This window comes from Papilio machaon, chromosome 14 (assembly GCF_912999745.1).
Source record: "Papilio machaon chromosome 14, ilPapMach1.1, whole genome shotgun sequence".
Lineage (NCBI taxonomy): Eukaryota > Metazoa > Arthropoda > Insecta > Lepidoptera > Papilionidae > Papilio > Papilio machaon.
In genome coordinates, this window is record NC_059999.1 from 1660534 (window position 1) to 1672193 (window position 11660).

Sequence of the window (11660 nt, forward strand, 5' to 3'; positions counted from 1 at the left end):
TGCCACAAATTTTCCGAGGGAATCAAAACTTACAGAGTACTTCCCGTGAACTCAGAATCTTGAAATTTGGTACAAATCGACGTCTTATAGCACAAATAAAGGAAAAATTTCTAAAACTGTAAATTTTAAACCTACAGTACGTATTTTTAGTATTCGTACGGAACATTCGGTGCGGGAGTGGACTCGTACTTGGCCGGGTTTTTTAGAAATGTGATGTGAAATATAACGTATTTATGAGTTCGGTGTTCACTAGATGACCTTTTTACCTTCCATTATACCTTATCTCATATTTATTAACTTTCATTCAATCAATAATTTCAAAGTAATCTTCGTCTGGGCTTTTCCAATGTGCCAAGGAGAAAATAGTCTAAGTACTTTTATTAAAAGATAAATCGAAAACAAAGGATTTACCAACGGTATAATAGAAGTTGTATCAAATTTAAATAACATAAATCCTCAAAGCACTTTAGTTTACTGAATTACAAATATAGAGGTACAATTAAAATGAAAACAACAGGTGCTTTGTCTGTAGGAACGATACACAAATTACAAAGAGAGGTCGAAGTATATGTTGGCCAAGTAAATAGTTATTTAGCGCTATTGTATAAATATTTATATTATTATCATATTAATATATAATATAATAATTATATTATATAATAAAAAATAATAATGCAATATTAATATAAAAATTATAAAAATGCGAAAGTTTAGATGGAATGATGGATGTTTGTTTGAAGGTATCTCCAGAACAGCTCAACGGATCTTGATTAAATTTGGCACAGATGTAGAATATAGTCTGGAAGAACACATAGGCTACTTATTAAGTTTTTTTTTATTTCCGCGCGGTCGGAGTCGCTGGCGACAGCTAGTATTATTATAAAGAGGAAAGATTTGATTGTTTTTTTTTATTTTATTGTATTAAATAGTCCCCGAAACTACTGAATCGATTTGAAAAATTCTTTCACTGTTCGGAAAATACACTATCGCCATGTGAAATGGGTTATATTTATTACTATATTTTATTTTAATTCCGAGTGAACGAAGTTCCGGGCGATAATGGTGGATAATTAATGGAATATTGTTATTAGACCCGCTGAATCAATACTTATTAATAATCTGAAGGCCAAAGGATGATTTCCCGACTGGCAGAAGTATAAAAATTACTTTATTTTTTTATGTTTTTAAATAACTTTATGACTTGACTTACTTGACTTATTGTCCTATGTCCCCATAGAGGGGCTGAGGGCGTCCATAGTGCATTATAATTAATTAATTATTTATAATCATATTAATTAATTAATCACATATAACTTTATTACTTTTTAATTATTTTATTTGTGTTAAGGTCTGTGTTTATTGAAAAAAATGGAAATGTATATTCATTTGTATTCGTCCGTGGAGTGTCTCAGTTTTACCTAAGGCTTTTTTTTAATTTGATTGACTAAATTGATCAGTTCCTTATTCAGACAGGCAGTCAGATGCGGTAATGGGTCTCGGAATATAGGATAAGTTAATGATTGACCACATTTCTAACTGATGTCAAGACAATGCGGTTGAAATACGTCACGGCACGGAAAAGTGTTGACAAATACATTTAGTCAATTAACCGTCACTTAATTATGTAACGATCCAAGACCTCGCATTAGAAATGTACGAGCAAATATCAATGTCAATACTGATTCCAAAGGGTTTGACAGTAGCGAGAACTATGACAGTTCTTGAATACAATCTAATTTAATTTATATAATCAAAGGTCACCAGTTAAAAATGTTGATTAGTTTGACGGCCATTGATTTGTATGTTTGTGGAACTTAAAATAATAAACGTATCGACTGAATTAATTTTCATGTTTTTTGGTAATGATACTGGTAAACTAGATGGAAAGAAATAGTGCTAAAAGAAATGAGTGAGTGCCAAGTTTCAGACAAAGATATCGAGAACAGAGCGAAGTGGAAGAAACTGAATAGAAAAGCCGAATCCACCACCATCTGGGATACGCGCTAGGCAGAGAGAGAGTGGCAATGACACTTTTGAGTATAGATAAGAATACGGTAATCGTAATATATTATTTGTTTTAGATGTAAAAAGCCAAACCTAAACCTAAACTATACGAAAACAGGAAAAGCGAAATGAAACTAATAAAAAATCTTTTCGACGACTTATTTTTATTGCTGCTACAAAACTGAATGTTATTTATTCCAGTCGCATTAATCATTTTTATGTCTCTATTCCTTTAATTTTTGTTCATTATTTTATAACTAAAACTGTTAAAGCTTAACGCATCTTATTTTATAACTTTGTCTCTATTTTTATAATTTCATTTTGATTTTTAAAGTTTTAAAAGATCACGTCCTGAAGACAAGTATTTATGGACAGAGGAGGGAACACACAGAAAGAGGATATTTCCCGTTATATCCATTGCACAATCCACATCCCCTTTCTTCCTTGTAAGAAAACGGTAGGAAAGGGAAGAGGACTAACATTAGGCCTCTGACGACTGATGAATAACTTGGAATCTTCAGTTGTGTACAGCGTCCTGAAGACAAATATTTTTTTATTAGTTATTTAAATTTAATGTCAATATATTGTTGGAAACGAGTAAAGATTTGAAATACATGAACTAGGAGTATGCAGTAGTAAATAACTTTCCAACTCACTGCACCCGAATCTTCTGAATTACCTTCGTAATATCATAGACCTCTTTGTCGTGTGCAGAGCAGCATATTCGAGATTGCATATTATTGAGTGGGAATGCTTATATCGGAAAACGAATTAATTATTCAATGAATTTGTTATTGCTTCACTTAGCGGAAATTGTGTTATATTGAAAATGAATAATGTACAATGGGTACGGAATTACTCAGTGCAAAGGAAAACAAATCTATTTTCAATTAAAATTAGCTAAATTATTTATGAAGCACATAATATTTTAGAGAATTAATTAGGATGTGAAAGAAAAATTTTGCTAAAAAAAAAAAAAACTTGAGAGGTGTCAAGGGACACCCGGATGGAACGAAGTTCCTTTCAATTAATTAGTGAAGGAACCAATGTTTATTCTATGAATAAAAAACTTAAGTCTTCACAAAAAGTACATTTTATTTCTATGAATTTTCGTTATATATTGTCACGTCGTTGCCATGGTGAAGTAGCGCTCATTCGTCTATAGCAAAAAGTGTCGTGACAACTTTTCGTAAGAATTTTTTCCGTCTAGCCCCCTTTCACAACGCGCGATAAGGAACTTCGTTCCAATATTTATAATCCTGTGAAAACACATTAATGTATCTACGTAATGATTTTGAATCATGTTATTTTAAGAAGAGAAGTACGGAGAGAACTATGTATCTATTTTTTTTATTTCTTTTTCGTTATCTTTTTCATTACATTTAACTCTATTTACAAGTTAAAATAATATATAGTAATGCAATAATAATAATTTCATTGCAAAATACATTTTTTAAATTACTTATTCAAGTGTAGCCAATATTACAAATTTAAATATATATATTTTGCCACAAATATTTAACTGAACTAAACTTTGCGAAGTAATTTTCCTTCTCCAGTTACACAACTAGTTCTCATGTTATCCGACCCAACAATTTTATCTTAGTTAATTTAAACTAACGTAAAGTAACTTTATAAGTAAGCAGAAGTTTCTAAATATATATGTTTCACGCTAGTTCATGACCTATAAAGTAATACAATTTTATAAAAAGTTTTTTTTTTAAATCTGGAATACAAACGAAACATTTGATATTATCAATACAAAAGAAATACTTAAATTATGTCTTAATTAGACCACAACGTATTTCTTGGTAATACGAAACTACATTTGCTACACAAACTTATTAGTTATTTCTTTTACAGATGCAGGTTGCTTGAAGCACCATCAAAACATTCAAGGTATAAAAGTTGTATACCAAATAAAATGAGTACGGAGAAAAACGATTTGCTAACGTTGGTACTACTGAATTAATCATGACGTCATATCCGGATCAGTTCAACGATTCAATAGTGAGGGTAGTTGATGAGTTCCCACTGCTGATGCCGCGCTGGGGTTACGTGATGTCCGCTTTTGTGCTGTTCCTGATTGGATTCTTCGGATTTTTCTTGAATCTCCTCGTCATCATCTTAATGTATAAAGACAAACAGGTAAGAACAGACAGACTTTTTTAACCTTTTCCTTTAAAACAAATCTTTTCTTTTATTTATCAAATTTTATAAATTAAGCTTTTAGTTTAATTATGTTTTTATATTTAATTATGAGAGAATAATTAATTTGAATGTTTTAAAATAAAAAAGAAAATTTTAAATTAAAACAAAAAAGCTGTTACTTTTAAATTATTAATAAATGGTCACATTAACGTTATGTGTAAACACGTGCAGAATTTTTATTACTCAACTGACTCAACAGGAATACTCAATCTGTTTGCGAAATACGAAAAATATTTGGTATTTAACCTTACACTTTTGAACGCGAATTCTCGCGACACAACATAGGTTTCGTTGGGTTGTTACACTGACACTCGGGCCCCGCTGTGCTCAAAAGGTATCAACGTTCCACTCTGAATACTAAAACTGGTAGCTGTTTGAGACATTAACTCGTACTTACATAACAGTAAACATATAGCAGCTTTTCCTCCAGAGTTAAAAACCAAGCTTCTTCAAAAGATTATTATGATTTAAGTACCTTTTAATATTTTTCTTCTTTCATTCCTTTTTATTGTTAACAAGATCTTTGATCAAACCAGATTGTTACGGAAGTAATTTTAGTACCTCGGCTGTTGATCCGTATCCGTTCCTCGGTTCTTTAGATTAATTTGGATTTATATGACGTTCGTGGAGGGCACGTTTGGCAATATATAACATAAGAGGTGGTCCATTAATTACGTGATGTTTATTTAGCAAGTTTACAACTAACCCCGCACTCCAAAACACCTAAAATCACGCTTTTTTTAAATACAAAGTAATATTGAAATTTTCGAAATATTATTAATTTATTTAATACATTTACGCAGTTAAATACACGTGATTTCTAATTTAAAAGCCCCCCGTACTCGTGATGTTTCGTGATTTTTTTCGGAAACTCCCCCCCTATTTCAAGCCTCGGGTCATTTGTCATTGCTGTGACACTTGTACGAACAAATATTGTCATCCCATAAATTCTAGACAACGATATGTGTTGATTTTCGATAATTTTATCAGCTATTGAGCAGAAGTGGACATTAAAAAGAGCGAGGTAAAAATATTGCTGGTTAACGAGGTCTTCGACACAGTAATCAACTTGAATAGTTCAGAATTAAAATACTTCCAATTAAATACACTATTTATTATTTATTTATCTATTTATTTATTTATATATTTACAGTGTTAAACATGGAAATATAACTACGCTGTCTTTGTAGTAGTGCTGTTAACCGTGGGTTTCTGAATCCAAAATCTCTGTATAAAACACATCGCCATCCTTGTCACTATCTTTGAAAAACAGAGATGACAATGTGTTTTTGTTCTTTTTTGTGTTTGTTTTTTTTTCTCTTGTTACATTTCTTAATGTTGTAAACCTCTGAACGGGCGCAACGTGACCAACCGGGACAGGCTGAAAACCAGCTCCGCGTGGCTATGCCTTGTGGTACACGCTGAGCCTGTAGCTTATTGTTATCATATTATTTGTGTTATTATTGCTTGAAATATTGTATTACCTTATGATGACAATAAAGAGGTAGTTATGTTGGACGCTCGCCCCTCAGCTTAGATTAGGGCTCTGCACCTAAAGGTGCAGCGTCATAGTTTTAGGAATTAGATTATAAGTTTTACTAACATTAGTTTTAAGAAATTAGATTATAACTTCCTTTATAACTTCCTAAACGATTAGAAGTAAGCAAACCTTTAATATTGTTCTAGCCTTCGCATTGGCAGGACGTATTCGTTAGTTAAGTCCTAATTAAATGTATTTTTTTTAATTAGTAGTTTATAAGTCTTAATTAAATGTATTTTTTTAATTAATAGTTTTAATCAATAAAGTTAGTTTTTAAAAACACACTAAGGGCATATAGAAACAAGACTAGGTTCTTTTTATTTATTTTTAAAAGGAGATTTTCGTCTCTGGAACACAAGGTAAATGATAAATATGTGCTTCAAAAAGAGTTGTTTACTAAATAAATTATTCACGTTTGTTACAGCTGTGGACACCATTGAATATCATACTATTTAATTTGGTATGTTCCGACTTCTCAGTATCTGTGTTGGGTAATCCATTAACCTTGATTTCGGCATTGTCCCACCGGTGGATATTTGGACGGACTATGTGCGTGCTGTATGGATTTTTCATGGCTCTGTTAGGTAAATAATCAAAAACAACTTCTTAATACTTATTTCTATCATTATATAAAACTAAGATATTTTTCTTAAATGCAATTGTTGTGGAAAAATATAGCCATTGCTTCGCGTTACCTGCTAAATTGATTAGATCTTCAATGCTACTATGAGCTGCAATTTAAATCACAAAATAGGCAGGTAATTTCAATAAATTAAGGAAAATAGAAGCAGAAGTTCATATTACGATGCCTAAATTTAAAACTTAAGCATACTTCTTCGCAGATGAAGTATCCTCAAATTTTCATATAATTATAATAAGGTTCCTTTCTCCTTCAGGAATAACCTCAATAACAACATTGATGGTGATATCATTCGAACGATACATAATGGTGACCAGACCGCTTCGGTCACGACGTCTCAGTCCGAAAGGAGCAGCAGGATTAGTTGTGTTCATATGGGCCTACTCCTTGGCGCTCACCACTCCACCTCTGATTGGCTGGGGAAGTTACGTTAACGAGGCTGCCAATATAAGGTAAATTGGCTTAAAGAAGATATTTTTAATCCAACAATTTTTGTTAACATGTAGATTTAATACGTTACTAAATTTTGCCGGCGACCTCGTCCACGTTTAATAAAAAAAAACCTGAGTAGCCTATGTGTCATTTTAGACTGTACTACCTCTTTTCCAAATTTCATCCAGATAAGTTCAACATTTTTAACATTGGTAACATTGGTAACAGATTTTTCATTTCATATTAATAATTGGTATCAGGCTGCGATGTGAATAATGTTTTGTGTTTTCACAAGATTTTAGACAGAAAAAAACTAAAACCTAACCAACCAAGTACCTTAGTCGTGGCTAAATGTAATAAGCGTTGTTCTTACTCCTGAAAAACATAAACACGAGCCAACGCTACCTTCTTTACACGAAGCTAATAAAATTCTTGACGGGCCTGGAATGTAAAGCATATCCTTACCAATGCCATAGAGTATATATCTTTTGGAATTTAAGTAAAAAATACAGTCTGAATTCTGCGAGACTTTTTTTTATTTTTCAAGACAATTTGTGAATTTCAAAATATTACATACGTTATTTAACTAATGAAGTTAACCAAAGATTTGATAATGGAGTAAAAATTAATTTTTTATCTTATTTTCTAAATAATATTTTAATAAAAAAACAGAATTGGTAATGCATTGACCTCTTCTAGATTCATAACTCATATATGGCTGTCGACCGCGACTCAGTTCGCAGGAAATTTTAAAAAAAACATAATAAGTACCCTATGTGTTCTTCCATACTATGTCCTACAACCGTGCCAAATTTCATCAAGTTCCATTGAGCTGTTCTGGAGATATCTTCAAACAAATATCCATCCATGTAAACATTCGCTTTTATAATACGAATAAAATTTGTCAGAACTTTTCAAATTCAATGTGTACAATTTATTAAACTACATATTTATATATAATGATAAATTTGTAAGATATTGGATTTCCAAGAATTCGAGGCTACCAATTGAAACTAATATTTGAAAAGGAAGAAATTACGAAATGAAATATTCGATAGCAACATATACCAGATATTGATCTTTCGTGGAATCCACACATTGATTTCATTTTGATTGAAGCTGTCGAAAATGTCTTGAAACTGACAGTAATCCATACTTCTGACATTATAGTAGTGAAATATCAACCATAATACTCGTATTAAAATGACGTATTATTTGAGTTGTAATGTGAATCATTGCTTGATTTTGACGATTTTTTTTACTTTTTCATCGTTGTCTTTTTCGTAATGTTTGTTAAATTTTAGTTACCAAACTCCTCCGAAACGGCTTGACCGGTTTTTATAAAATTTTATGTGCATTTTCAGTAGGTCAGAAAATCGGCTACTATCTGTTTTTTCATACCCCTAAGTGATGAGGGTTGTAAATTTGGCGCAGATGTTGAACATCTAGAAGAACACATAGGCTACTATTTTTTTTTTAACTCCACACAGAGTCGCGGGTAACAGCTAGTTTCTTATAATATCTTTTTTTTTAACAGTTGCTCGGTGAACTGGCACGAACAGTCAGTCAACACACTTACATATATACTGTTTCTCTTCGCGATGGGTCAGATCGTCCCCTTTGCGGTCATTACCTTCAGCTATATTAACATAATAAGGACTTTGAAAAAGGTAATTAATTTACTTTATGAACCATGTACTATGTCACATATGAATTTATATTTTGTGTACTTTTAAGTAAACTAAATGGATCTTTTATAGACCAAGATCAAGTAGTATATAACTGTATTGATATAATTGCATTCTACAGAACTCTCAACGACTGGGCCGGGTGAGTCGCGCGGAGTCCCGCGCAACTGCAATGGTCTTCATAATGATTGTAGCGTTCACAGTTGCCTGGACGCCGTACTCACTATTCGCTTTGTTGGAACAATTTGCGGAACAAGGAATTGTGAGTAATCATGATGTGTTAGTGTTATTAATTAGTTACATAATGTACTAAAATAACAATAATAGAGCTCCGTGACATCAACCACGCATTGGACATATTGTTTGCAGTTTATTCAAGATCAAGACCTTAACTTTGTGAACAAAGTAAATATGTAACTAACGAACTAACTAACTAGGGTGATGCAGTGACCCGAAGTGGGCCTTGGCCTCCGACAACAAGTCTCCACTCTCTCCGATCCCGCGCCGTCCCGACCCAGTCCCGGATCTGTAGCTCCCGAAGATCTTTATCCACCTCATTCATCCAGCGATACTTGGGACGGTCAACTGGACACCGACTACTCAGTCGTCCCATGTATGCGCGTTTGACACCACGAACTTCATCCATTCTTTCTAAGTGGCCGAGCCAAGCGGAGTCGTTGCGCTATTACCTCGCCAATGTTTTTTTAAATATGTTACCATATTATTTTATTTTCTTTCATACTCGAGAGATACAGTGAAATGTGATTGTGATCTTTAGATAGTTATTATTTTTTGAGGTAATGTGACTAAAAGTTGTTTTTCACAAATATTTTGGGTACGATGTTTTGAGTAAAAGGTGAAGAGTAACCTTTTGTATACGAATTAGTTTCAAAATTATTATGAAACTCTCATATTTGCGTTATAATAACAGAACGTTTTATTACAGATATCTCCGGGTGTCGGTGTTATTCCAGCTCTGATTGCAAAAAGTTCAATTTGTTACGATCCGCTTATTTATGTTGGAATGAATACACAGGTTAGTACAATTTTTCACATTTTTATATAGGATAACTGTTATAAATTTTGCTAACTTAAATTATACAGTACGCTCAAAGTTTAATGTAGTCTGTAAAAATACACGACGGGTTCAGTCTGTAACATACATGAGTCGACCTACCTACATAAAACCTGTATAGGCGAACCGCGAAATTCAAAAATATATTTCGTTATTGGAGATGACAAACCATAGTGCATCTGTACCGAACATAGTCTATACATATTTCATTTTAAAATATTGACTATAATTCTGACGCTAAATTTTCAGGATGTTTTCTCTTCAATATGAATTTACCACATCCATTCTAAATTGCTTTGTTTGCTTCAAGTGAAATGGATTTTTTTTATTAACTCGGACCCTCTTTTCCAGTTTCGGCAATCCATTAGGAGATACTTCAGTACGCTCGGCAGAGGAAATTCTGAAACAGGAAAATCATGCCACAATACAATATTGACACAAAAACTATCAGCTGTCAATGAAATAACTATTCGATACAATACATCTGAATCGAATTTATTAAATTCCCCTCAAAAGAATGTAAAGAATCAAGTAATACCTGATAATCGAAATGATGCTACAAGAAGTGATATCAATAGTAGAACTTATTCAAAGATTCTCGAACTACCAACAATTCCAGAAACCAAAACGCCATCGGATACTGAAAAATCTGGCGATACTGTATGCGATGATGATACGAGTAACGATCAAACAAAAGCAGATAGTTTCGTGGAAACTTGTAAACTGGCAGATCATTCCTTGATCCTAACTATAGTTGATTCTGAAGGATTTTTCCTAACACAAGCGGTTAAACGTAACAACAATATTGAAGATCTATGGAAAATATGGAGTATAAATGGATTAGAAATACATTCAACAGATGCGTTAAGATTAGATGATAAAATTCAAATATCGAGAACCTTCCAAACTATGAAGCATAGTTACTCGTTGGATTTCAGCTGTTTTCAGGAAAAAGGTCGCATATTTTCTGTGAAATCAAAACAAGAATCTTATATTCCAGAAAAAAGTTTTCGCATGGATATGGAAGATACCAAATATTTAAGTCCGGATTTAAATGATTCTAATTTCAAGAATTGTATATGTTTAAATGATAAAAAATACATCGACGACATAAGTTTGTAGTTAAGCATATTGTATACAAGAATCAGTATGAACTACGATGTTTTTAACTAGATTTTTGTGATCCGATCCCAGATTTCTAGAATTAACTGATGGTGCTGCATTGTTAAATATTACATTAAAATATTTATAACTAAAAAAGCACAAGTTAATTGTTAAGGTAAGTAAATAAGATCAATGTTTAATATACGTAAGAACTTGTATAGAGTGAAATGAATTTCTTAGGATAGTTGATCGCAAATATTAAAAAATGAAATTTCTTATACAGATTCCAAAATTTTATTTGCACAAAAATAAAATTTAATCATAATTTGAAATTAAGGACATCGCCAAGGATCTGTGATAGGCGGCCAGTGCCTATAGATACGTAAATTATCCTATCCTATTCTTGCAAAAAAACGAATTTAAGAAATATTTAAGAGAGGAGAAATCTATTTGAAATGTGGATAATTTTAATGTAATTAATTTTAGCTAAATATTTGTTTCTAGTCAAAGTAATAAATAAGAATTAAATGTTTAATTGATAAACTTTAGCAAAATTATTTCAAGTTTATTGTAATTGCATATCTATAATCTATAATATTCTATATTTTTATAAATGATTAGATATGTACGTGGGACACTCAGAAAGTTTTGCGACTCTAAAAAAAAATGTTCTATAGGTAAATATATTTTTATTACATCTTTTCAAAGGACTCTTCACTAGCCTCTATACAAAGTTTCATGCGTCTGAACCAGTTTTCGAAACACTTTTTCCAGTCCGCCGCAGACACCTCGTTTACAGCCTGCTCCAACGCTGAGAGCGCATCATCCGGCGACGAAAATTGAATCCCTTTGAGTTGATTTTTTATTTTTGGGAATAAGAAGAAGTCACACGGTGCTAGGTTAGGGCTGTAAGAAGGGTAACCCAGGAGTTTGACCGGTGTGCTGTCTAGGAAGTCCCTCATTTTG

General features: G+C 32.3%; 1 protein-coding gene across 1 annotated transcript in view; it reads left to right on the forward strand.

Moving 5' to 3' along the window:
- LOC106719822 (parapinopsin) overlaps nucleotides 1-10712 on the forward strand; it is a 35892-nt gene extending 25180 nt beyond the window's left edge. The window contains exons 2-8 of the mRNA XM_045681066.1: nucleotides 3868-4152; nucleotides 6180-6339; nucleotides 6652-6847; nucleotides 8365-8497; nucleotides 8637-8777; nucleotides 9462-9551; nucleotides 9942-10712. Of these exons, the coding sequence (XP_045537022.1) occupies nucleotides 3979-4152; nucleotides 6180-6339; nucleotides 6652-6847; nucleotides 8365-8497; nucleotides 8637-8777; nucleotides 9462-9551; nucleotides 9942-10712 (1665 nt within the window). The 5' untranslated portion in view covers nucleotides 3868-3978. The remainder of the gene's footprint in view (nucleotides 1-3867; nucleotides 4153-6179; nucleotides 6340-6651; nucleotides 6848-8364; nucleotides 8498-8636; nucleotides 8778-9461; nucleotides 9552-9941) is intronic.
- Nucleotides 10713-11660: the final 948 nt, after the last annotated feature.